Source organism: Lissotriton vulgaris, chromosome 7 (assembly GCF_964263255.1).
Source record: "Lissotriton vulgaris chromosome 7, aLisVul1.2, whole genome shotgun sequence".
Taxonomy (NCBI): domain Eukaryota; kingdom Metazoa; phylum Chordata; class Amphibia; order Caudata; family Salamandridae; genus Lissotriton; species Lissotriton vulgaris.
The window spans coordinates 1,098,388,236-1,098,415,823 of record NC_141695.1 but is presented as its reverse complement, the minus strand read 5'-3'; the positions used below and the strand labels follow the sequence as shown (position 1 = coordinate 1,098,415,823).

The window sequence follows — 27,588 nt, the reverse complement described above, 5'->3', positions numbered from 1 at the left end:
TAAGGAGAACACAATGGTGGATCTTCTCAGTAGGATATTGCTCATCAAACACTAGTGAGGACTGCTCTCAGCTATAATCTGCTGGTGAGACACTCCGGGCATTCATTTTTGTCAGTAGAAAGAACTTGAAGTGCAGCCTTGTTTGCTCCCTCAAATTAATAAAACAAGATCCCTGGGAGACAGACTATCACAGATTTGTAACTTCACAATGTGTCTAACCTCTTTCCTTCTTTTTAAGTGAATCTTACTGTTGTGGACAGGGCTAGAGGGCTATTGTATCTGCTTCTTTCGCCACTGAGCTTTACTCTGCCACAGTCTAGTCCAACAATTGAAAAACCTGGAATTGGAGATGCAAGCTTTATCATCATGTGAACTCCCTTATGTATAGATGGAGGGTTTGGTATCCAAGTGTTTTTGCAACCGCTTATTTTAGTGGGTGGGATATTTATGCCTTTAGCTGTCTACGGCCTCAGTAGTACCCCAAAGGGTATAACAGTATGAATTGTAGAGTTTGTGGTTTTTCTTTTCATTCCAAGATTTGAATATTGGAATGGTAAATGTCTTTCTGTTTGTTTGTGATTCTCTGGTCAAGGCTGGTTATTTAAACTACCAGTAGTTTGTAGATTCTCAAATGTTTTACAAAGTCTGATTTTTTTACAGTCCCTTTCTATGTAGCCCCATGGGACCGAGATCTAGTCCTGACGTTTTTGCCTGTTTGAAGGGACCATAAGTGAACTACACCAATGAGACATGCACACCTACATAGTGTTGTGTTGTAGCAGCACTCTGTAGCTGGATCGTGCCTCAGGCCCCTCCTCCTCTTGTCATGAGGAGCCTTACTCTAGATCGAGGGTTGACCTGCACACTAGCAGTGTCCATGAAAACAGTATAATCATGTTTGCAAGAACACTTCAATATTAAATGACGGGCAGTTTCAGGACTAAGAGAGCCAAAGTGCAGAATGTGGGGCCACACAGGAGGCAGGTGAGCTGCTTCATGGAGCCCTTGAAAAGGAGCGGCCACTATGTGTTTGTCCATCAATTGTTGTGGAAGCATACTAGATCTGGTACTCATTAGTCGGAAGAGATTTTTTCTGCATTGGTAAGAAATTTTAATTTCAGCATCCCACTGCCTTGGGAAAAAAACAGATGTCCTACAAGCCAGGGAGAATCAGGTTAAAATCCTATTGTCGTCTGGCCTCATTTGTGAGCCCCATTTGTGTCTGAGTGGCTGATATGTATGGAATGTGTGTTGCAATCAAACCCTTGCTGGACTTTTGGTAGTCTGTAGGGTTTGAAGGTAATACGTCAAGCAGTTTTGAAGCACAAACGAAAACAGGGTGCCAGAGTCTGAAAAACGCTGAAATAGTGGGTGTTTTGTGTCCGACATAATGCCATATGTAGCTTCACACACGTGCGTTCTACTGGCAACTGTGAAGGGGGGAGATAACACTTTTAATGCACTGGTTTGCAGTGTTTGCTAACGTGTTCCCACCTCTCACTTAGTGCTTACGTTGGTCAGCAAGGTGAAGAGCGAACCATGTATTCTGAACCTAATGATCCCTATGTGGCAAGATATGTTTTGTTAATGGATCTGGTTCAAGTAACCTGCAGTTGTCCAGCAGTTTCATTCAGTGACAATTCTAGCACTTGCCTACGAAATAACTGTATGTGCTACTTCACATATTTGCGTTCCCTATTTCAATCGCAAGGCCCTCGAGGACAACTTAAAACACAACTTAACACTGCTTTCCAAAACGAGTTAACCAGGGGTAGCGTTCCCAAAATTAATTACAGGGTAAAAATACCAAATGAGCTCTAAATAGCAGATTCACCACTGATAGTGTAACAGAATCAAATGCCAAATTAACTTTTCATTTCTTTTTAGCTAGAACCCTTCTTGTCACAAAATGCAGACCCTTATTCATTGAAATTGGATATACTGGCATTTTAGAAGCTGTGGAGCAACAATTAATTTCTATACGTATTGTATATTTTGTTGTTTAATGCCATACGTTGTCTAAAGACATTCTAACTGATCAATAGCAACTGGCAAGAATGAAAAAGCAAAGTTATTGAAGACAGCTGCTTAAATATCTAGACCTATATGCCTGTATTTGTGAATGTGCACTTTAGGGCTGATGTCCAATGTTAAACTGTTCTCAAGGTTGGACTGGATTCAGTGGTCAAACGTCGGACCAAGATGGCCGCCTGAGACCTTGGCTCCGTTGAGACCGTCTTTTTCACCTGAACATCCTGTCAGTAATCCTGCCCCACTCGGTCCCACGGTGTGGAATCCGCAGTACTGATTCCGTTGCTGAACCCTGTGACGGCGCTGTCAACAGTGGCGTGCCCCCCCCACCCCCCTCCAAGATCATGCGGGGGTGGTTGCGCCCGCAGAAGTATATCGGAGCGGAGACCTGATGGAGCCGGTGCTTCACTAACCTGCCCGCCATAGAGGTACGAATTGCCCCTCGCACTGCTCCGGCAGTCCTGTGGTGTCTGTTGGCGGGATGTACTCAGAGGCTGGGATGTTATCGTCTCATCGCCAGCAAGCACATGAGAGCAGGCGGCGGCTGAATTCATAGCTGCAGACTTCGTTGTGCCTTTCCGGGGTGCCGGTGCGCGGCGTTGACAGAAGGACCCTCCCTGGGACCTGGGCTCCGTCTAGGCTGTCAATCTGGACGTGTGGTCGCTGACTTTGCATGATCATGGTGGGTTGCGGCACCCTGCGGGAGAATGCATGCGGCTGCCCTCACTCGCTGCTGACAACAACCTCCTGCTCAATACGATGCCCTCCTATACTCGTATGACACCCACCCTGGTCTGAGCGGCTGCCACAGAGGGACATTGGCTTCCAGAGGTGAGGTTTACAGACAATAACTCACCAGCCGGATATTGCGACATAGTGCGGATATGCCTATTGCGCCAACTACACCCGACCCAGTCACCCGCTGTGAATAGACAGCACTAGTACAGTGGTCCTGCCATCTTTGCCGTTCCACCCCACGCCTGTGACACAGGACTCGGCCCAGACGCAGCCGGAGTGCTTGGGGGCTCGGGAGAACAATGGCAGGTAGACAAGCGCAAGGGCACGAGACCGGTCCAATCAAACAAACTGGACCAGTACACACTTCCTAAGGGCTCGCCGACGAACCTCCTCCACATCATTAGGATGGTGGAAGACCCCGAGAGTACCGCCTCAGATCGGACGCTGCAGGACGTCCTAGCAGCCATCAACGGTGTTAAATCCTCTTCGGAACACAAAATGGACACTATATCCATTGAATTGGACCTCATTTGGGCCGACCGTGCGAAAATAAACAAAGTTAAGTCCCTGGATACAAAGACAACCAGTTTGAGAGACGATGTATCTCTGCTCCAACAAGAGATGCAAGATCTTAAATCCTTCTGTGAGACGGTCGAACGTAAACTGGATGATTGCGAAGGGTGCTTTCAACGCAACAACATCCGCATCTTGGGCGTGCCTGAAAAATCGGAAGGACCAGCTCCGAACCTGTTCGTAGAAGGCCTCATCTTAAACCACCTCAAACCTAAGGGACTGGGATAATTCTTCACCACAGAGCGCGCACAAAGAGTCCCAAACCTGATGCACCTCCGTGCCCCTTAATAGCTCGTGTCTTAAACTTCAGAGACAGGGATGCAATTCTGCAGCACGCACGATCTGCCCCCCTTTACACTATGAAAATGCTATCCTCTCTTTCCCGGACTTTACACAGATGGTACAGAGGCAAGGTTAAACGTTCATGGCCGTCAAGAAAAAACTCAGAGACAAGGGACTTAAATATGCCATGATGTTCCCAGCTCGTCTCCGCGGCGAATCTGAGGGAAAGGAATGTTTTTTTGACAATCCAGAAGTGGCATCGGATTGGCTGGACAGTCGTGTCATCGGTGGCCCCGGAGAAAGGAGCGGGGGCAAAGATCAAGAGTTGCAGGACCGAGAATGAGAGTTGCTGGGTGCCCCTGTCAGCCGCACAATCTCCCTCAGGTAACTGAGTCCATGAGGCCCCACAGTTGGACATAATTTCATCATGTGACAGGACTCTCCGTGCTCTTTGGGATCCGGGTGATGCTCTATGGGTCCACCTCCAGACCTCCCCAAGCTCGGCTAATAAATATACCCAGAGCTTAGAGGTGATCAGGTGAGGGAAAAAGGTTGGGGAAGGTGGTGCGTGGGATGAGGAAACCTGAAACACAAAGGACATCCCATTACTAAAGATCAACACCACCTCACTACTCTCTATAGGCTCACTGCTGTTGTTCCACGTACCTTGCTGACAACTCACTAGGGTAACTAAGGAAGCTGTCTCCAAACGGCCTCTCCTAACGTGGAACAACTCTGCGTATACCTATAAAACACAAGCTCAGATTAAACACCCATTCCAACACTCAGTCTCTCTCCAGCCCCCTAGACTTCCCTTCTTCTTATATACCCCAGGTCATACTCCATGAAGCCTCATAAGGAATGGACAAACCCCCACTGAAGCATGAAGTCACTGCCGCAAGGTAGAAAGTATCTGAGACAACCCCCTATCTGTTACATCACAGAATAAGGGATTTAATCCCCAGCTGTTAGCACCTAAACAAAAAAACGAAGAAAAAAAAGGAATTTCCAAAAACAGACTAAGAGTCAACGGGGTGAGGTAATCCCACGTAACTTGCTACCATAATCCAAGCAGAAATAACGGAGTCTACAGTACCTCTGGGCTACTATGCTGAGAAATGATCCCGGTAGCTCTTATGTGCAAAGCAGTTGGCCGGGTCCCTGTCCCGCAACGAATTCCAGCAGCCGCTGGAACTCCAAGCACTCGTAGCCAGCGGAGAAAAAATAAACGACTCCTCCACCTTGTACTTTGAAGTCCCGGTTCGCCTCCGCGAACCAACAATCCGCTTCTGAGGACTGGAGTCCGTGTCTTCAGCAGAAACGTCTGTGAAGCACCACAGAACACCAGGGAAGTTGCTGGAAGAACACACCCACTCTAATGAAGCTGCACGGAATATACCGCACAACTATTCCACTCCGGGTGACCAAGCACTGGAGTCCGTGTCTTCAGCAGAAAAGTCTGCGAAGCACCGCAGAACACCAGGGAAGTAGCGGGTAGCCGCTCCGCTAAAGGTACCGGTAACCGAATCCAATACAACCAGACTTCTGGGTTGGTGATGTCTATATAGGTCCCGCCTATAGAAACAGGGGTTCCTGGGACTTGTAGTTCTTAAAGGACTAGGCAGGCGCGATACCGTTATGGATCCTGACATCATGCTCCGTATCACACCAGCGAAACTCAACGTGGACCTATTGGGGACACTTGCCTTCAAAGTAGGGATTGGGGTGCGGGCAGTTCTAAGTCCAGAGGGCAGGGAAGCGGGGAGGGGGGTTGTTGGCAGGGGGTAAGCTGGGATTTTTCATTGTTAGTTCTTTTCATTGACGCATAACTACAGGCACAGCGAAGGCACGAAAGGCACACTACGCATCTATAAGGATACAAACTAGTAGCACATCCCGGATTCATGACTGGCTCCAGAGGGGTGGGCATTATGGTTAGGAACGTATTCCCTCTCAGCATACCCTCCACTTGGACCGATGACAGGGGTTGTTATGTAGGAATATCTGGATCCTGGGAGGGACTGATCCTCACACGCTTATGTATCTATATCCCACCTGGCATCCAGTCAACTACGTACCAGGACCTCCGTACTACCCTTCTCTCGCTACCGGAGGGACTATTGGTGTTGGGGGGCTTCTTTAATTCAGTGTGCTCGGCAAACTTGACTGCCGTCCCCCTTGTGAGTTTGGGCCCTCTTCCCGCGGATTGCCAGATTTCCTTGAGGCCATGGGACTAACAGATACCTGGCGCATGTTCAACCCGACACAAAGCAATACACATTCCATTCCAGAGCCCACCACAGTTTTTCCCGCCTTGATTACATCCTGGTTCCCAGCTTTCAAGCCTCACACATCCGGGGGGTCTGACACTTAGCCAGGGGCATCTCCGATCATTCGCCACTATGGGTACAGTTTCTCCTAGACCACATGCGGGTGGGTCATATCACCCCCTTCAACTTGGCACCTTCTTAACCCCAAAATACGCCAAGATCTCCTAGCTGCAACAGACAGTTACTTCACAGAGAATGTGGGCACAGTGGCCTCAAGCCAAACGCTCTGGGAGGCCTTTAACACCATCAGTGCGGCGCATTTTCCCGCTGTGCGCTGAAGATTTAAAAATCCCGCGGTTCCTGACGAGCTCAGCTCGTCATGAGCGTACAAGAGGTGTACTTCATGACGAGCTGAGCTCGTCATCAGCGTCGAAGGGGTTAAAACAGTAATCAGGGGGGAAGCCTGTCCTTAATATCAGAATGCAAAACAACAGTTGATGAGCAGAATGCAGAACAATGTCATACATTCACCCCAATACAGAGATCTGGGCCTAAATCAATAGTTTTTTTGCACACCACACCACCCCAGTTCAGACATGGCCATATGCAAATCAGCCTTGAACCTGTGCCTAATGGGAACAGTCCAGCCCGAACTGCCAAGCAATGTCTTTCCTGGAACGGGATCAAGCATCCTAGGACCGGTTTCTGGCTATCAGCCCTCTTCAGCCAGGATAGCTTGACTCCAGTGGTGTGGAGAGCATGGGACTCGCGCCTGAGCATACCCATCCCACTGGTGGTGACAAAATGCAAAACAACAGTTAATGGACAGAATGCCGAACAATGTCATACATTCACCCCAGTACAGAGATCTGGGCCTAAATCCATCGTTTCTTTGCACTCCACACCACCCCAGTTCAGACATGGCCATATGTCCTTAATATCAGGTCACTAAATATAGCAGCAGAAAGCGGTGTCTGACCTAGAAACTGACATTCTCCGACTTGAGGGAGAACTGGAGGACCAAAATTCTCCTGAGACGCTCCACCTGTTGCGGCTTAAGCAGGACGAATATAAAGCTCTAGTTATGGATACAGCTCGAACGCTGGGACAAGAAAAGCTTGGAAGAGTCTGACGCGTGGTTAGATAAGCGAGAATGGGCAAGTAGACTAGTCCCTGTCCTCCACAATGCTTTTAACACCAAAATAGTAGAACCCCAGAACATCGCTTCTCAATTCGCCGCACATTTTGAGGCGGTTTATAGGGCGGGGACGCCCTATGCCGAGGTAGACTGCACAGAACTGTTAAGAGACATTACCCTGCCCACCCTCGCCCCAACCGATAAATAACTAATGGATAGTTCTCTGACCACAGACGAAATTGCCCAGGGCATTCTATTGCTTCAATCCGGTAAGGCCTCCGGCCCTAATGGTATACCCATAGAACTTTATAAACTCTACCCGGATAAAATATCAGCTTACCTTAAAGCCATGTTCGAGGAAATTAGGGAGTTGGGAGAACTTCCGTTTGATCAACTCATAGCTAACCAAACCATAGCAAACCAAAAACAGACTGTGCATCATATTGGCCTATTTCTTTTCTCAACGCCGAGCCGAAAATCCTTGCAGAGGATCTTGCTAATAGCCTAGTTAGTCATAACAGCTCTCGCCCACCCAGATCAATCCGGCTTCATCCCACGCCAGAACACGACATTAAACCTTCGCCGTGTTCATGGGGCGCTTGGCAGAGCGGATACGATACGCGAACCAGCGGTCTTGGTTTCCCTAGACGCCACTATGGCGTTTGACATGGTCGAATGGCCTTATCTCTTCGCCGTACTTCAGAAGCTGGGGTTTGGTCCAGAATTAATCAGATGGGTCCGCTTCTTATATGCAGCACCATTGATAAAGGTTGTAGTCACTAATAAGTAGTCGAACACCTTTCGAACACCGTTCCTCTGAGCCGGGGCACCCATCATGGTTGCCCGCTCGCCCCCCTTTTATTTGCCTTGGTGCTTGAGCCGCTTGCGGCCTGGATCCATCCGAACCTAGTGGTCCGAGGATTCCGCTGGTCAGTAAATGGGAAGATCAGATATCACTTTACGCCGATGACGTCTTACTCTACCTTACCAACCCTTGAAAATCTTTAGTTGCCTTGGTGGACATTTTGGCAGTGTTTGAGAGATACTCCGGATTTAAAATTAACTGGGCTAAATCTCATCTGTATCCCCTTCATGGGGGAGTACCTGCCTTGACCCCCAACTCCCCGAACCAAATTAGTACATTGGGGTTTAAATATTTAGGGATATTCGTATCCTTGAATCCTATGCTCCGATATAACAACAATCTCCTTACCCCTCTCCGTCGTCTGCAGCGGGACATAGCCTGTTGGAGAACTCTCCCAGTGTCCCTTCTAGGGAGGGCCGCCCCTTTCAAAATGATGTCACTCCCCTGCTTCCTTTATGCTCTACAAAACTCGCTAGAAGCGGCCCCTCCTGCTTACTTTGAAGAAATTGAGCGACTCCAGAGTGAGCAACTGTGGAATGGATACTGAAGTTCCCCCGTGGCCAATTTATACTTTCCTATACAGCATAGCTCATAAAGTTAATCAATTAGCCTTCATATTGACACAGATACAACTTAATCTGTTATCTCATTTTTAGTATTTTATTAATTGTATTCTTTTTCTGTAGTGTATCAAAAAGACTTTTTTATAAAATATTTTTTTCTTCTTTTCAAATCTTTTCCTTATGTATTCATCAATTCATTAACATAAGTTGTAATCATTTCAACATTAAAATACAGTGAGCAATACCTTTATCTTTACAGTATATCTAAAAAATCAATTATTCATACAGTGAAAAACAAGACCCTGTCTGCCACACACCTACTACCATACACACCTACTCATTCATACATTTCTACACAGTTTCCAATCCCAAAACAGTTTCTAAGGTTGAGGTAACACAGATATTATTTGTGTGTTGCAACTGTGGAATGGACCACCGCGTATAGCTCTCAATAAATTGACTCTGAAATGGTATGACGGAGGTATCGCCCTTCCTGATATCAAAAAATATTATTGGGCCGCACACCTGGCCGCCTTCAACCATGGCACCAATGGCGCTCCTGATGACCCTGGCTACAGAATGGACAGATGGCTTCTCCCGGGTGGGAACTATAACAGAGCACTATATTCCAAACTAGTTCGACCTGCACCAATAGGCCCCACAGGGCACTCGATAACCGTCTGGCGCACCTCCAATAGATCTCTGGGATGGGAGGGTAAATTGACATTGGCCACCCCCTTATGGGAGTCCGCGAAACTGGGAAACATGGCAGACAAAGGAATTTGATGAGTGGGATATGATAGGCATCTCCTGCGTCCAAGACGTTGGAAAAGGGAGACATCAAAACGTTAGCTTCCCTGCAGGAGCAACATGAGCTGGCCGACTCAGAACACTTTTGCTAGAGACAAATACGACACGCCCTGCGCTCAGTCTTCCCCACAGGTTTCTCCCCCCCTGAGTCCTTGCCACTGGAAAGTAGGATTTTGGATGGACACCACCCTGAGAAGTCTACCTCTTTGATTTACAATAAATTAATACATAACATGGAGGACCCTATCACACAGCTCCGACAAAAGTGGGTGGCGGACGGTATTGAACTGGACGACAAGGACTGGCAGGAGGCATTGTCTTCTCCCAAAGTGGTAGCTATCCCTGCAAGACTGTGACTGTTCCAACTTAAAATCCTACACAGAATTTTCATGACGGGACCTAGGCTAGTACTGATGGGAAGGGCACCCACGGGGGACTGTCGTAGGCGGTGTGGCCGGCTGGGCATGTTCCTGCATATCATCTGGGAATGCTCCCTCGTACAGTCCTACTGGTGGGAGATCCATGGAGTGGTGGGGACGGTCCTGGGATTCCCCCGGCTCCCAGAGGCACGTAGGTGTTTGCTCAACATATGGGAGCCCACTGACCTTAACGCCCCCCAAACACAATGGACCACACTCTGCGTTATGGTGGCTAAAAGGAACATAGCCCAGGCTTGGGGGGAAGCCGCACCTCCAACGCTGAAGAACTGGAAGGTTAGCATGGACTGGTGCATGTTCCGTCAAAAGACTGTTTATGTGGCTCGAGGCTGACCCAGGAAGTGGTCCCGGATATGGGGGCCATGGAATCACTACAGAGGTAATATTTGTACCCCACCTGTACAACTAGCCCTTGATGAAATGCAATCTCCTTGACTAGTCCCACAGTGTACAATGTGAAATGTCGTGGTTCACTTTTATTGTGCCTGAACGAATTGCCTGCATTATTGTAATGTGCCATATTTTCTTCTTGAAGTCGATGACTGTTAATAAAAAGAGAAAAAAAAAAAGGTGGACTGGATTAAAAAAGGAGGCTGCTTATTTGTAACTTTGTATTGCCAAGTGTAGAACATTGGTCTGCTTATTTGTAACTTTGTGTTGCCAATTGTGGTACACTGGTCATCTTGTCCAATTAAGCCTCCTTGGTTTTGTATCTTGTTAATTCAAATCAAAAATTATCTTTATGGAGGAGGAGCTAAGCAGGCATTCGAAATGGCCGCATAGTCGCTCGGCTCCGTGAGCCCTTTGGCCCCGCACGTCTATCCTGAGCCACGAAGGCATACTTGAATAGGAGAAAGAAAACGAGTACCTACCGTTTGCTCCCGAAGCTCCTGCGTGCAGCAGATCCTGAGAACCGTCCCCGACTGCTCCGCGGCCCACGCGATGATGAGACCGGGGCGTTGATTCGGCAGGGCCTCCGGCTGAAGCTGCAGCACCGGCGGCCGTTGATGGCGGTAGGGAGCCTGTCGGTGGGTGCCGTTGACATGAAGGACCGCTGCTAGCGGTGAAGTCCCGGTCCGCTGGGCGGTGACCCTTGAGGGGCAGTGTGGTGGCACAGGATCGGAGGGGGCGCATGCCTCCTGCCCCCTCTCCAAACTTTGTTGCCCGGGTATAGCCAAGGACTGCCCCCGACATAGGCGGGCGACTCCCGGGGCCCGGCAGGGATTTTAGCCTTTTGGTGGCTCTCCTTTCAGGAGCCTGCCTCACAACTTCTTGCCCCAGGGATGCATCCCGTGGCGCCCTCGAGGTGAGGCCTGGTCCCTGACAGTGGTGAAGAGGGACGGGGCCGACTGGATTAAGATGGCGGCTGGTGCCCTCCTCTACGGCCCACGTCCACGTCAGGTGGCTGTTGCACGGATGGGGCCGGGATGCTCGCAACATATGCAGGAGTTTACATCCTGGGACGTGTTGGCTGCCCTAACAGTTTTGCACGAGACCATGATTTGCCATGCCTGGGACCTGGGTGAAAGAATGGACGCCATTGCTGTCTCGCCATCTCTAACGGCCACTGTCCGAGTCCATGGGGCTGCCGATGAACTTGCTGCTGAGTCTGTGGAGGAAGTTCCAGCTCCGCAGAGGCACCGGGAGCCGCTTGAGGTCTGGGCTCCCATGCCCGCGCGGACCGACTTGATTGCTCGTATGGATGTCACCTTGGGACACCTGTCCAACTGGCGGCTGGGGATGGAGCGCTGTTTTCCCTCTTGGACTGGCCTGGTTATGTCGCAGCAGTGGCCAAACTGTGTGACTCTCCTCTCCTGGATGGTGTTATTATCTGTGAGCTTTTGGAAGTTCCCGAGACCGGCGTTGATATTGTCTTATCTTTTCTGTCTGTACTTAGATGGACTTGGATTGTTGTGCTCTTCTGGGGCTGCGCCCCACTCGGATCCACCCATATTGTTTGGACCCTCAGGACTGTGCTTTAAATTAATTGAGTGGACTTCTGGCTGTACCGCTGCCAGACAGGGTCAGGGATGAAGTGGTTCATGGTCTATTGGCTTTATTGTTGGCAGACGGTGCAATAGATATGTTCGAACAATATTTCATCGATAGTGTGCTTGGGATTAGTTATTAATCCTTACAGTGTTACTTCCTTTCTGGGATTTCCGAGGTGTAGGGGCGAAGGGCGAAGGGCGGGGCCGGGCGGCACGATGAGGCCCCTCCTCCGCTTATTTTCTTTTCCACTTTCCTTTATCTTTCTATATTTCGGGTCTCTATTAGGGCGACAGGCACGCTGCTTGGGGGGGTAGGCCATGGCCTTCTGCGGGTGTGCAGGGTGGGGGGTTGCGGGATGGGTGGTTGACCGATATTTGTTTCTATGGCCCTTTGGTCTTTCTTCTCTTTCTAGTGTCGTCGTCGTTCATGCTCTTTGCGGTATGTTTGGTGTTGAGGGGCGGGGGTTATACTTGCTACACGCTGGGGTTGCGCCTGCATTTCTTCTGCTTTGTATATCTTACCCCCGATATTTCCTCCGTATTAATACTGTTTGTAGATATCCTGATTCGCACACTATTGCGGGACTGTGTACGGCTGTGCGACACCTCTTCCTTAGTTTCTTATTTGAAAATGAACCTCTTAAATCCTGATTTCAATCTGTTGTGTCTGATTACAAGCTATGTACCGTTATTTTATGACCCCGGGTTTCGAACTGCTATAACTATACATATTGTCTGCCCTTTCGGTCATTTTGCATTTGCTGGACCAGCTGTTCTTATTCCAGTCAATAACCAGTTGTGATTAAGTGTTTCAAAGGTTTAACACCTGCTTTCCCCCAAACTCTTTGTGATGCCACAGTGGAAAGTAAGAATCTGATTCTCACTTTCCTCATGTGCAGTCCCTGCGAACCAATGCGCAGCTGTCCCCTGTACCCTGAAAAGTGTTTTCCTGCTGCGATAACTTGAGCTAGTTGCTTGAGTGAACACCATGCGCTCGGTGCAGTACTTGCACCAGCCTTTTCTCAGATAAAGTGGTGTCAAGGACGAGAGCAGCCTTTTTGCCAGAGGTCGTGACTCCTTTCCTTTTTGGGCAATCAATCACCCTTCCAATATTTGTTTCGCTTCACCCCTCGAATGCAGAAAGATTCCATCAGCTGGACCCCAAGGGAGTCTTGAACCTTTGCATAGATTACACATCAGGCAAACAGTTAGCTTTTTGTGGGGTTCACTGGGGCAAAGAAAGACAAGGCAGTGCAGAAAAGGACGTTCTCAAGGCATAGTCCTCTGCCTTCGGATCTGCTACACATTGGCCAAGAAGCAGCTTCCAGAGGAGAGGGCCAATTCCGCCAAGGCTGCTACTGCTGCGTTGACACGTGGAGGGCTTGTTCTTTATTTCTGGTTGGTCGTGATGTGTGCATTAGTGCAAATTTCATGAAGCACTACTGCCTTGACAATCGGCTCCATTGGTAAGGTTTTTTTTACCCATTTGGGCTCACAGGAGCCCATTCCACAGACTCACTGCTTTAGCGTTTATCCTAAAGGTGATGAATCTACAGTTAAAAATAGCCATCTGAAGTTACTTACCTTTGATAACGTTGGTTTGTGGAGGATTCTCTTTATAATCACATATTTCTCCCAGACCTCCCACCTCCCTGTCCTGTGGAGGGCGCTCCCTTTTCAGTCTAAAAAAGTTACAAACTAGAGATCTGCACACTGGTACCTCTAATTATGGGAGTTCATACTAGTGTTCGACAGTGACAGGAAACACACCGACGTTGATGTGCAGAGCTGGCGCTTCGATGCAGCGCCATTATCCCTTCCAAGCTGGAATAAAGTTAACGCAGAGCTGCATGACATCACCTAGTGGTACACAGGAGCACTGGATTCAGTATGGCTCCTGGGGATATTCGAAAGGCAAGGAGTTGAAGTTTCTATAGAAAATCCATGAGAAAGAGCACTACTAAAGGTGAGTAAGTTGTTCTTCAAAGACTAAGGTACCTGTTCTGAGAAGGCTGTTGATATTGTAGTGCAAAACTAGATTGAACTGGAATGCATCCATGGATTGTAGTGTTTATAGTACATATGTATTTAATTGGGGCTGCTCATGTTTAACTAAAGGTGAAAGTGTAAAGGAAACTGTTCTTTATTTAAGTCACCAACATCACTACATATATTACTATTATATTTACAGTTGTGCAACCAATCACTGCACAAATTTATAATATTGTTTAGCTTAGTTATGCAATATTTTTTTTGTATTTCAGGACTTTCTATTCCTACTGGTGTTTCTTCATATTTAATGAATTGTTTAGATACAGTGTACCTGTCTGAATCCACAGAGTTGACCAGCAACTCGACCATTTTCTCATCACCCGAATTATTGAGGGGTGGAGATGAATTTTCAGGTAAATTTGACAATAGATTGTATTACCTTTTGCCCAGAGTGTTTATTCATTTAGTTACTTATTCTTTGGCCATTTTATTCTCTAGCGTTCCAATTCATTCACATTTTCAACTAGCTGGTAAACCTAAGTATTTTTGTGATGCACTGTAAAAATATCCTTTCTGTTTGATCTAACTTGAACATATTTCCTTTGGAAGTGGTGATAATGGTATCTAGTGGTGTATTTATGACACTTACATAGAGCTCAGTGATGATAATACTGCTAATTTGGAATGTGAAACTGATGCAATGTTGGGAATGAATGATTTTAAAGTGCATTGTCTTCAGCCATCTTTTTGAAGATTTATAATTTTACATCTTCTCTCCGCATATGGATAGAGGGATGGCTGGAGGGACCAGGTGATAGTTCAGTTTAACACTTAGGAGTGCAAGACTGTTTCCATGCAGTGTTATGAGATGCACAAATTCCTTGGCTGTTTAGATCTTGAATTTCACTGTAATAAAAAAAACTGTTTGATTTTGTTTATTATTATTTATTTTAAAGGAAGACTACTCCCTAGATATGCTATATCTGCTTCCTAGGATCTTCATTTATCATCATAAATAGTAGAATAATTCCCCTTGGTGTGTGTGGACCCCATAACACTTCAACTTAATATACTTTTCCGAAGATTTTCCTTATGGGTTGTATAGGTCCATATGATGTACAGCACCCTTGAAAGCATATTCAAATCCAATTGTGTGTTTTAACTGTAGACTGTTAGTCTAAAAGGCCCATTTCTAGACAGTTTTTTGTGATTGCAATGCGAAAAAAGGCTTAAAAACTGTCATGAAAGGGTAAATGCAATTTGGGTAGATAAGTGGATGTGTATTAACACCAGTACAATGCAAACATTTCCATAAATGTAGATCAAATGCAAAAATGATCGCTATGATGTAACTCACTGTTGAAAATTATGATGGTGATGTAATGGAATGTATATCAAATGTGTCACTGGAAACCCCAATAAAATATGTTTTTTAAAAAATGAAAGGGTAAATGCAATAAGCTTACATTGAAAGCTGAGTAAAAGTGTTCTGTCTATTCAAAACTCTAGGAGATTACCTATCCATGATGCATTGCACTAGCACTGGCCTCCCAGATCCTTTTTTTCATCTTTCTATCTTTTTTCTATCATTTTTCTATCAGTTTTCTATCATTGATCTCGGAACGCTTGAGATGCTGCACACCTTTTGTGTTTTTTCTAAAGGAAATCTTCTCTGGGAGTTCATTTTACCTTTTTCACTCAGTGGTCTGCTCTCTAGTGAAGACCTGTTTTTCTTGTTCGGCAGAAATGTCTTCTGTTATCCAGTATTCGAGTATCTTTCATAGATTCACATTCTTGAATCATTCTCGGTCGTCGAAGTCCCACGGTACCACAACAAAGCAGAATTTAACATATTGGAATAGGCTAAAAGGTTGGTAGGCCCTGAAACTTTGTAGCCAATCCATCTCCTTTTAAAAAAGGAACCAAACTTAAACTGTGACCATTCGGGTCACAGCACCCTCTAGAACACTTCCAAGCACTACTCAGTTTTTCACCGCACGTCATATGTGAAGGCAGTCTCACTGAGCTTTGCTAAGTTTTCTTCTTTATATATCTACAACCTTGGATCTGTGATTCCCATTACCATGCCTGATTGAAAAGGCCTTTTTTCATCCCTTCAAGACCTGTAGAAAGAAAGGTTCACATGGAGACCCACATAACGACTGTTGATACTGTCAACATGAGGTAAAACTGTGTCACTCTGTCGCACTTTGTCCTCTAAGACCTTGTGGGATAGAGAGGGAAGGCTACTTTTAGGGCTTCAAATTTCAAAGTCATGTAAGACTTCTTCAGATGAGGACCCCAAAGTCTCTTCTAGGTCTTGCAAGAGAGCCAAGTCTCATGAGAACACATCTGAGGGGGCCAAAAAGCTTTTGAAATGCTCTAGGGCTAAGGACTCTAATCAAAGGAGAAGCATGCAAAATTCTCCTTGGAGCTATCCTTATCTGTACCATTTACTCCTGATGAGGAGAAAGTAAGCCCTCATGCCTCCTCTTCACATAAAGGGAAGCATAAATCCTCTCAAAAATCCCTGTCGACTGCACCATCTCCAATGACGTCGCAAGCTCCGATGACGAAGACCAGCACTTCTGTCTCGTCGTCGAGACTGGTGACAATGTCGACTACAACCACCATCGGTGCTCCTATCTCGTCGACGGCAATGCAACCGTCTACAAAGACCTTGTCGATGCCATCGCAGACGATGACTCTATCGGCCATACAACTCTCGATGAAGCCTTTGACCCCGGTGACAGCGATCCCGCTTAAGATGATACTTCTGCCGATGGTGGTCCCGTCGATGAAGGACCCATCGACATCAGCACCTGAAGATAACTCCATCCAGCGGAAAAAGGCACCGTTGACGTCCCAGTCGACGAGGGTGCAGATTAAAGCGACCAAGACATTTTTGCACCCAAAAATCACTTTGCCAAGGAATTTATCTCCATTATCTTCAAATCACCTGCTAGATCTTCTAAAATCTGATGATGAAAGTCCGTATGGCACAGCTCACTGCTCGTATGAGCTCCATGCGAAATATCATGAAAAGGACGAGGACTATGATCATGAGGAGCAGTATTCCCAGCATTACAGCCCTGGCCCTCAGGGACAATTTGAGCCTCATGGGTACTATCCAAACCGCCCTAAGCAGGATACTGCAACCTACTGCCAATCTCAATCCAGGGCCTGCAGGCTATGCTATCTGACTACAGGAAGGGATTTCCTCAAGTTCAGGAGGAACGTCCTGCAACACTATCAACACAGCCTACTGCTGTGAGAAGTTGGCCTGCCATATGCTATCCACTATTCTAGTGGGCACCTTGCACCAGTCCAAACGACCCTTATTGATAGTAGGTTTAAAGGCAACCTGTATAGAAAGATATCCTAGTGGTAGCTGTGGAGAGCAGCCTTCAGGCTAAGTCTTGGAAGAATTTAAAGCAGCTTGTTTTACCAGTCTATAATCTCATGAATGACCAAATGAAACTAGAACCACACCAGGTATATATATAAAATATATGTATTTATTCTAAACGCAACCCTCTAGACTCTTTATGAGGCTAAAGGCAAAAGTACATTCAGTAAACTTGATTAGCACACAGTAAATTAGCACAATATACGTTGAGCCCTATGGGCCTACCAAACCATATATTAAGAAAGCGGTATAAGAACCACAACTGATATAGATACAAGGCCTAGAGCCTTTAGAACTGCTGGGGCCACCATGAACCACTCAAAAGAGGGGAATAACTTCTTGCAGGTCTCTAACTATCTAATCCTTCGGACCCCCTTTATAGTTCCTTGTGTGTTATAAGCCACCAGGAACCACCCAAGGTAGTGACACAGGGGACCAGCCGGGACGCGTGCAGTGTCTAAATACAGCCGTGAATCACCCTTAACGTCTGTGGGTAAAGTCGTGGTTGGAAATGTAACGACGAAGGACACTTAGAAGAGGACTTGGAGGAAACCCGTTTAGAACTAGGAGGTTCTAGAGTTAACACCCACGGGAGTACTGGAGTACTCGAGTTACCTCACCCAGGGAAGCCCTGTGCATAGGTGTCTTTTCGTGTTGGGTTATGTTGTCGATTTCAATGGCGAGCTGCAGCAAAGTGCTGCTGGCGACCAAGTGGAAAGTGTCCGAGTGGATCCAAGGGTGGATCGGAGATGTGAAGAACCTGAAAGCAGAGGGGACAGAGTCTGAGTCACCTGCCAGTGACCAGGAAAGCGATGAGCGGATGCCCACCGATGTCGGGAGATTTCAGGTGAAGAAGGTGAAGCTTGACTCTTCAGCCACAAGGACCAGGAGGCGTCGATGACGACCAGGTGCTAGATTCGAGCTGTCTTGCTAAGTATGTCGAGTGCTCCGGTGTCGGTTTCTGGATTAGACCCCACAAGCCTTGGCATCAGCAACCCACGCAGAAAGCAGAGTTTGGCTTTGGTGCAGACCAGCAAGGTCTGATGGACTCACCCCTTGGTGGTGAGTCAGGGCACGTCTGGAGCAACTAGGGAAGCCCAAGGAAAAGAAGAGTTACCTTTGTGGGGACCCAGCAGTCTACGGACCAAGGATCGCAAAGGGGCCTCGAGCAGAAATGCTAGAAGCGGGCTCAAGGAACACTCGTGGAGTGTAGGCCCACCATCTTCGGTGCAGATGGTGCCTGGGGCTTGAACTACAAGTAGCCCAATGCACAACTTTGGGAAAGCTTGGGAAGTGGATGCCCTATCAAATGTGCATGGTGTCCAGGAGTTCCGATCCCATGTTACTCGTGAGGGCTGCTGGTCTCAGCTTTGCTGGGATCTCGTGTCGGCCTCTGAGAAGTCTGGAAGTCCGTGTCCTGAGTCGCAAATACTTCAGGGTCCGGCGGGAGCCTCGGAAATGCAGACCGGCAAGATGCTTCATTGGTGCCTGTTTGAACAGGGGAGTCACTCCTTGACCCCAAGGGAGATTCTTCAGTCTTCTAGTCGTGTAGAATGTCGGAGTTCCAGGATATATGTTGTGGAGTTTCGTCCACGTGTAATCTGAAGTCCTAAGGACTGAGGTCCCATACTTACACTAAGAAAGGGGGTTGAACATACACTGGGGACTCACCTATAGGAGGATGTAGGGAGGGGGTGGCTACACCCCTTTCGCTTTGTCCAGTTTCGTGCCAGAGCAGGGGCTGAGTGCCCCTGCAACTGGTTTGAACTGGGATATGCAGGGGACACCAATTGTGCCCCCAGCACTGTCTGAAAAGCTTTCTCTGAATGCACCCACCCAGCTCCAATAAACTAAAGCCTGTCTGGGAGGTGGTTACACCTCCCTGTGACAGGAAACCTGTTGTCCAGGCCTCCCCTGCTGGAGTTTCGTCCAGCAGCAGGAGGTCAGACCCGTGTCTGTGGCTGCCGAATCCATTTTGTGATGCCAGGGCTCTTTTAAACTATTACGGGTTAGGTCAGTGTGTACATGTCTCTCCCTCTAGAAGGGTGGAATTCTACCCCCGCCACCAGGACTGGCGGGGGTAGGATTCCAAAGTGTTTTACACCAAACACAACATGTTCACATGCAGCCATTCCAAAATAAGCATTCACCGCAAGGTTATTATGCAATAAGAGTATATGGTCTGGCTGCATCACGGAACCTCTTCAGAGAATAGATTCCGAAAGCTGCAGAGGAGGCCCTCTCACACAAAACAAAGCACTCTGCCTTTAGGATTGATAAGGCCTGCCATAGGAGTGACTTATAGGTTTATATCTGTCAGTGATTAAAGGTAGATGAAGGTAACCTATATCTTAGTAAGGGGTGCATGCACCCCTTTACCCAGGCTGCAGTAGCAGACCTGTGGTGCCATTTTGGAAGGCTTCCCGGGGGTGGCATAATACAGGCTTCAGCCCCTGGTAGACCTTTGCGGTACCTATGCCCTTAGTACCTAAGATACCATATACTAGGGACTCACAAGGGTAACCCAGTAACCAATCTGGAGTGTACCTAAAGGACATGCAATCATTTTAGAGAGGAAGCAGCTCGGCTGGGGTCCTGGTTAGCAGGGCCTCAGCCAGACTAAAGTCGAGAAAGGGTGAACCACCAGCAAAAAGTGGGAGTAACCATAGTAAGCAAATCCTACTCTCCTACAACTGCCCCTCTTACTGCACCTATGCCACCTCCAGCCACACCGCAAAGAACTCCTCATCCATTGACAACATTACCTCAGAGGTAAGATCCATCCTCTTTTGATGAGGATAGAGAAGAGGGCGAAATCCATGACCATCCATTATCAACTGATAAATGGGATGATTATATAATCCCTACACCATCTACACCTCCTCATCACCATGCTGACTCTCCACCAGAGGACTTTGTAGGATTTCACAATCTAATGGAAAGATCAGCTACTAGATTCCACCTCCCCATGGCAGTAAAGCAGTCTAACTGCTTCCTATATGATTTTATAGATCCGACAAGAAAATCAATCCGCTCCATACCCATTGTTGACTACATTTGACAGGAGGGGATAACGGTCAAACTCCAGCTACAGTGGTTAATATCCTGCCTTGAATTGTTAAGAAATACTGAGCCCCAAAAGATTGCCCTTCATGCTTAGCAGGGTACCCCAAACCGGATTTTGTCCTATCCAAGGCAGCGTAGAGAAGGTCCAAAAACCCATCAACATTGATTGTTGTGCCACCTGACTAGGAGGGGCACTGATTGGATGCTATTGGCAAACCCCTTTCGAATGAATATTTTATTGTTGATTACTGAAAACCATTACATAAAACCAAAGATACAAAGTCACAACATTACAAAAGTTAAAATCAAGAGAATTTCAAGCAGATCAAGTTATTTAGTTGCTCCGAGAGTACAGAAATGCCAAGGAAAAGGTTCATGGGCCGGCAGAAGACTCTATGATCCGACCAGTAGAAATCATCAGCATTGACCGTGCTTGAAAGATGAACTTTCCAAAGGCGGCCATGTGCTTTACCGTGGACAGGGTATAAAGATGAAAGATCCCATCCTTTGCAGAGCGTAACCCTGTATGTTTTAGTAGTGGCCTAAGGTAAAGACAGCGGGGCAAACGCAGGGCCGGGCAGCAGATGAGAAGATGGGCCAGTGACTCTCGTTTGTAGCCGCAGAGCCTGCATTCCTGTGCTCCTGGGCTGGCCTTGCCGCACTGGTATAATTCTTTGAGGGGCAATGGGTGTAATCTGTAAGCCAAGATCTTATGAAGGGCTGCACTCCCCACTGCCTGCGTGAGGTGCTGTTTAGAAGTGTTCAGGTTGTGCGGGTAACATAGGGTCTTATGCAAGTCTTTTCTTCTCCTCAGGGACTCCAGATCCAGTTCCCGTGACCGCGCACGCACTTGTTTTTTAATCACGTTTTTGATGGCAGAGTATGTAACATATTCAGGATTCCAGGAGTCCATGGCAAGGTTGAGATGGACCTTAGCCGCTTCGAGGGTAGCCGACCAGGGGTTCCCTGGCGCTCTGAAGATACATTTCAAGACTGCCTTCAGTGTGTTCTCTTGTGCCGCCGTTGTTAAAAAATAATATTTACTTAAGGCAGCCAGCTCTTCCAGGTTTTGCTGATTGAGTGAGAACTCCAGGCTAACGAGGGTGTTTCTGGTGCAGCTTGGGAGGTGGAAAAGTCTCTTGTATGCTCTGCAATGAATTTTTTCTAATTCATTGCTCAGTTTGCCCGGGAATGCCTGGAGGGCATAGTTGAGTGCTGGCATAAGCTTGGCTTTAAGTACTCTATTGATGGCCGTGGTAGACGGGCTGTATAAGGAGGCTTGCAGCTTGCAAATGGCATAGGTGATGGATTTACCTTTGGCCTGGATTGAGTTAAGATGGGCACTTCAGAGCCCCGATTCCTGAAAACAGATGCCCAAGTAGATATACCGCTGTGTACTTTCCAGCAAAAGATTGCCTAGCCTCCATTTCAAAGATTTTTCCTTGGGTAATGCCCAAATATAATTACCTTTGATTTAGTTCGATTAGCTATAAGCCTGTTTTTGTCATTGTATACGGCCAGTGCCGTCAGCACCTTTTGCAGCCCCATTCTCGTGTGGTCCAAGAGGACCAAGTCATCAGCATATTGCATAAAATGTATTTTGAGCCCGCCAATCTTTGGGGTGGCCAGGGCAGCCCCAGTTAGGGCCCTCTCCATGTCCTCTGTGTATAAGTTGAATAATAATGGGGTTAGCACACACCCTTGTTTTAGGCCTCCATCTGTGTTGATCTTAACAGAAGCATGGTCCCTTGAGAGTTTGATGCTCACCCAAGTTTTTTTTATATAAGGACTGAATCGCTCTTAGCAGCCCTGGATTGATGTTCCATTGGACCAGCTTGTGCCACAGAATTGCGCGGTCGACCCCCTCAAACGCCGCCGAGTAGTCAATAAAGCAGGCGAAGAGGGGAAGACTTTTGCCTGTCCATGCGCGGTGTGCCAGGAAAGAAAGAGCGATGATGTTATCGACTGTGGCTGACCCAGGTCTGAATCCAGTTTGGCAGAATGGAGGGATGCCTGCTGCACTTGACCAGTCTGCGAGGTCCCTTAAGATGGCGCTAGCATAGGCTTTTCCCTCAATATTCAACAAGGCAATCATGCGGTAATTGGCGGGTTCCGATTTTGGGCCTTTTTTATGAATAGGCTGTAAAAGCGAGCCTCTCCACGAGTCTGATCCCCCTGGAGCCAGCATTCAGAGTACAGATGGGTCAGGTTTTTGGACCAAAAGTCAATGTTTGCCTTGAATAGGTGCCCGGGAAGCCCATTGGTGCCCCCCGGTGCGGCGTTTTGTCTGATGGTTTTGAAGATTTTGGAGACCAACAATTTTCCCGGTGGGGCCGTCATCTCGATGGAAGGATCAAGGTAGTCTCCAGCGATAGGTGGTACATTTTGCGTGTTTGCGGGACCATCATTAGTATATAGTGCTTTTACATGGGCGACCCAAATAGAGGCTTCAAGGGCATTTTCTCTATGGTTTGGGCCTCGTCCCATGTTGCATATATAATTCCAAAACTCCTGTGATTTTCCCGGGCTCAGCAAGTCAAAAATAATTAACCATTGTGCTTCACATTGTGCTTCACCTTTTTTACATGACTTTTTTTAGCTTCTTGTAGTTGGTTCTTGTTTTGTTTTGTCCCGCTTTTGTGGAACAGTTTACGTTTCTTGTTTAGTTTTTTGGCGCTTATTTTGATTTCTGGTTATTGCGGTTTGTTCCCATTTGATCCTTCTGGGAAGCTTTATCAGTTCTTCTCCAACGGCCGTCTGATGTATTCAAGCTTGTCGCGTTGGTCCACTATGAGGTTCAAAGTGACAGTTAAGGCAGTGTGGTTGCTGTCACTGCGCGGGTGGACTGAAAAGTTTGACATTAAAAGTTGGAGTTTGCAGCTTAAAATTATGTAATCGACTGTGGTTTGGTTGTTGAATGTAGGGCCGACCATCTGCCCCGGACTGTTTTTTAAGAGGACTGAGTGGGCCGTCGCCAGGTTATAGGATTTTAGTAGGTTGTTTAATGCGTCAGTGGCCCCTGCCTGGTGGCTGCGTGTGGTCGAAACCCCTATGTTATGAGTGTTAAAATCACCAAGAATAATACATTCAAGGCCCGCGAATTGAAACAGTAAGCACTCAATATGATGTGTCAACATGGCCGAGTTAGATGAAGGCCCAAAGGGGTTATGGTAAACATTAATTAACAGTATTGAGAAGTTACTATTTGCCAGGCGGCAGCCTTTCAGGATCCCTGCCAGGAGGAAATCCTGTAGGTTGAAGATTTCTGCAAATTCCAAATTTAGTGCATGTTTAATGTAGACGCATATCCCTCCTGAGGGTCTACCGAAGATGTTAAGCTTTTTTGCTGGTTTTCCATACTCAGCATATCCTCTCAGGGAGAGAGGATGGATTTGCCAAGTCTCTTGTATGCAAATTATGTCTGCTTCCTCCATTCCGGTCTAGGAAAGACATGGCTTTGTAGTTTCTTGCTGTTCTGTTCCCATGAGGCACAGGGTCAAGGCTGATTTGCATATAGCCAGTGTCTGACCTAGGGTGGTGTGGAGTGTAAAAAAACAATGGATTTAGGCCCAGATCTTTGTACCGGGGTGAATGTAAGACATTGTTCTGCATTCTGTCCATCAACTGTGTTTTTTGCAATTTTCACCCCGAGTGGGTTGGGTATGTTCAGACGTGAGTCCCAGGCTCTCCACATCACTGGAGTCAAGCTATCAAGGCTGATAGCCAGAAACTGGTCCTTGGATGCTTGATTCCGGTCTAAGAAAGACATGGCTTGGTAGTTCGGGCTGGACTGTTCCCATGAGGCACAGGGTCAAGGCTGATTTGCATATAGCCAGTGTCTGACCTAGGGTGGTGTGGAGTGCAAAAAAACGATGGATTTAGGCACAGATCTTTGTACTAGGGTGAATGTAAGACATTGTTCTGCATTCTGTCCAACTGTGTTTTTTGCAATTTTTGGGTATGCTCAGACGTGAGTCCCAGGCTCTCCACATCACTGGAGTCAAGCTATCCAGGCTGAAGAAGGCTGACAGCCAGAAACCGGTCCTTGGATGCTTGATTCCGGTCTATGAAAGACATGGCTTGGTAGCTCGGGCTGGACTGTTCCCATGAGGCACAGGGTCAAGGCTGATTTGCATATAGCCAGTGTCTGACCTAGGGTGGTGTGGAGTGCAAAAAAACGATGGATTTAGGCCCAGATCTTTGTACTGGGGTGAATGTAAGACATTGTTCTGCATTCTGTCCATCAACTGTGTTTTTTGCAATCCTCCATCATGACAGCGCATTTTGTTTGAGAAGCAGCCGCCTAAGGCCAGCAACGTTCCAAGACATGACTTTCAAACTCGCCGGAGACCATTCCTTCTCTGTGGGTTTTAGGTCTGTGTTTTTCATACGTCGTGGAAAGTGGCCCCAGACGTTAAGGCGAGATCCATTGGGTCTTGGAGTTTAAAGCAAGCGAGAGCCAGGACCAGTCTTTATTCACGGGTCCCAGTGTAGCGCATGTGCGTGTCCCCTGGATTGAATTCATGGTGATCTTAATTGGGGTTCTGATGGGGTGACCGGAGTTTATGCCACCTTTGTGCCCCTGGAGTGTGGGCGCCAATTCTGGTGCATCGTTATAGAGCGCATGCGGACGTGAAAGCTCTCCAGCTGGTTGTGCCATGTTTCCCATCGGGGGAGCGCAGAGTGTGTTTTTAATATCAAAGGGTATTTTTGTGGACACTTGGGTTTTATCTTTATGCCCCAGCTTTCCAGTAGCTTGTGCTGGCTTTTTAAAGCCTCTGCCATGGCCGAGCTCATGAAGGTTAACTCCGTGGTTTCGTTTTTCTCTCCCGCATCTGGCGGTAGGAAGGAGATGGTTTTTATTCCCTCCAGTCCTGGGATGTTTGCACAGAGTATCAGAAGATTGCTACGATTGAGGATGTCCCACCTCCCCTACGAGACATATTCTGGATATAGCCTTATTTCCCAATCCTGAGATTGGGAGTAATTTAAGTCACCAACGGAGACCGCAGCCTGAGCGCCTGTATGTATTGGCTGTGAAAGGCCAAATAAGAGGGCATCTGCCTGCCTTATTGCCCCCGTAGCTCGATGAGGGGCCGCCGTAAGTGGGAAGCTGGAAAATCTGGTTTGGCTGGGAAACCCATTATTGAACCAAGTGTTTTCAGTGCCCTTTGTATCTAAAACAACCCGTGACACTTGAGGCGCATCGTGCGTTGTCGACGTAGATGAAACAGCGGCCAAAGGGTGATTTGATCGAGCATCATATTCAATAATGCGAAGTTGAGTCGCTTCCACTGCGTTTTGATTTTGTGGGTCATTTACAGGGTTTGTGGCTTACACTGGTGGGGCTGGCCGGAGCGCCAACCCTTGGTTTGTTATTGTTTCGGGTTAGAGGAATGGAGAACTTCATGCTTTGGGACCGAACTTTGTTATTGAGGAGAAAGCTTCTGGTTCAGTTGTTTCCGGTATCTCTGTGTGGCCTTGCGTCTGGTGACCGGGCTGCAGCCATTCCCGTATGGATTTATTTTTAATCGCCTTGTTCAGTTTTTTTAATTTTTTTGTATTTTTCCTCGATAAATTCTTTTGGGGGTCTGAACTGGACGATATTGGAGTCTGCTGCCGTTCAAAGTTTTGGTTTGTAGTTGGTGTGGCGTCTCTGGTATTTGCATTGTTCGTTGGTGTGGGCCCAACCCTAGCAGATTGATTTTCATTATGTGTTACTGTGCCGTCTAGTGAAGAGATTTTTAAGCATTCTTTTATGGAGGAATCAGACACTGATGCCTTTGTATTTAAATCCTTGTTCTTGCCAGCTTCTATTTTAAGATCCTCGATTAGAGTAGTCATGATATGGGGGAGTTTTTCTAGATTTGTTAAAATTGGACCGCAACTACAACGCTCAGGCATGAGGTTTGAGCTCTCCTGAGCTCTACGAATCAGGGAGTTCAGGTTATCCAGTTTGGCATCAACTCCTGAAATTAAATTGGCCACTGTTTGTAATATGTTTATCTGGGTATCGAGCTTATCGGCGTGCATGATTGCTGCTCCAGTCATGGAAATAAGGGTCTCATTGATCAGTGTTAGATGGTCTACAAACACTGGGGGTCTGTCCTCCCTTCCGCGTTTCGAGAGTGAGAGCTGAGGCGTTTTATCTTGATTCGGCGGGCTCCAGCTCAACAAGATCTGGGACTGCCCGGCCGGTGGTTCAGTGATTACTCCTCCTTCGTCGTGGGCTTTGCAGCTCCCAGACACGTCAAGTGTGTACTCTCTGTTTCCTGATGCACTGCAGCGGGGACCGTTGCCAACACCAGCGGTCAGGGTCTCATATGATGACCTATTTAGTTGAGGGTTTTTTAATGCTTGTGGGGACAAGGTTGTTGATCTGTCATGCTCAGGTCTCAATGCTGCCCTATCAGCTGACACTAGCTTGAGCAAATCTGCCCCCTGAAGAGTGATTGTTGTTGGTGATAAAGGAGGCCCTGGTGCCTGCCCCGCGATGGATCTCGGGCTCTGTACAGGAGATTTGGTGGATTTTGAGCTGCTCAGGGGCCTGAAAGGTGCTGCCGAACATGTGACCAAAGGTAGCAAGAAAGTTCTTATGTCTCTGTTCCCTGAGAGCCCAGTGGCGGCTGGGGTAACACCGGGGTGGGGGTTCAAATTGGCTGTGGTGTAACACTTCCCCTTTTCCCCTATTTGCGGTGAAACTGTCAATGACACTGACAGTGCTGGGGAGACCACAAATAAGCCTGGGAGTGTTGGTGTGGCTCCTGTGGTTCCAGGTGAGTCCGCGGGGGCCCCCTCTAAAAGCACTGACCCGGGGTGGAGCTCCCCCACTCCCGTGGGGTAGAAGAGTTTTGCCTTCCGTCTTCGGGCAGATCTGTGAGGACGAGGCTTTGCCTGTGTCTGGGCCTGTAATAAGGAAGAGTTTCTGGTCCTCAATATTTCACCTGTAATTTCTTGCTGTTTCTCCAAGAGAGATCCCAAAGGTGGGCCAGCTCTCTGCTTTCCCTCAGATCGTGGTCCTCACACGCTCTAATTCCCCTATAGTTCAAAGCTGTTCTCAGTAAATGTGAGGCCCGGGTGGACGAACTGAGCAGTGTTGGTGGCGGCATTGTTATCACAGCGCTCGAAGCTCAACACAGCGCTCACGCCTGCCAACCGCACTTTAGCTCTAACGTTTAACGACAAGGATGGTTTCGTGAAGGGCCAAACACCAAAGGAGCCCTCCCCTGCTAGCAGGCGTTGTTATCGCAGCGCTTGGTGCAGCGCTCACACCTGCCAGCCGCCGTGGTCATCACACCTTAATCCTTGGACATGTCCCTGCGCTTTTTCTTCTTTCTTTTTTTTCAAGGAGGGTTTTACACGGCTAGCATGGAACTTCTGAGCAATTTGTATGCCCAAATGGCCTCCAGTCCTGGCTCCGCGC

At 47.5% G+C, this 27,588-nt stretch overlaps 1 protein-coding gene across 1 annotated transcript in view; it reads left to right on the top strand.

The window, feature by feature from the left end:
- The window catches only part of MEIKIN (meiotic kinetochore factor), a 976,054-nt gene that overhangs the window by 335,582 nt on the left and 612,884 nt on the right, over window positions 1-27,588 (top strand). The window contains exon 5 of the mRNA XM_086928855.1: window positions 13,963-14,103. Within this exon, the coding sequence (XP_086784981.1) occupies window positions 13,963-14,103 (141 nt within the window). The remainder of the gene's footprint in view (window positions 1-13,962; window positions 14,104-27,588) is intronic.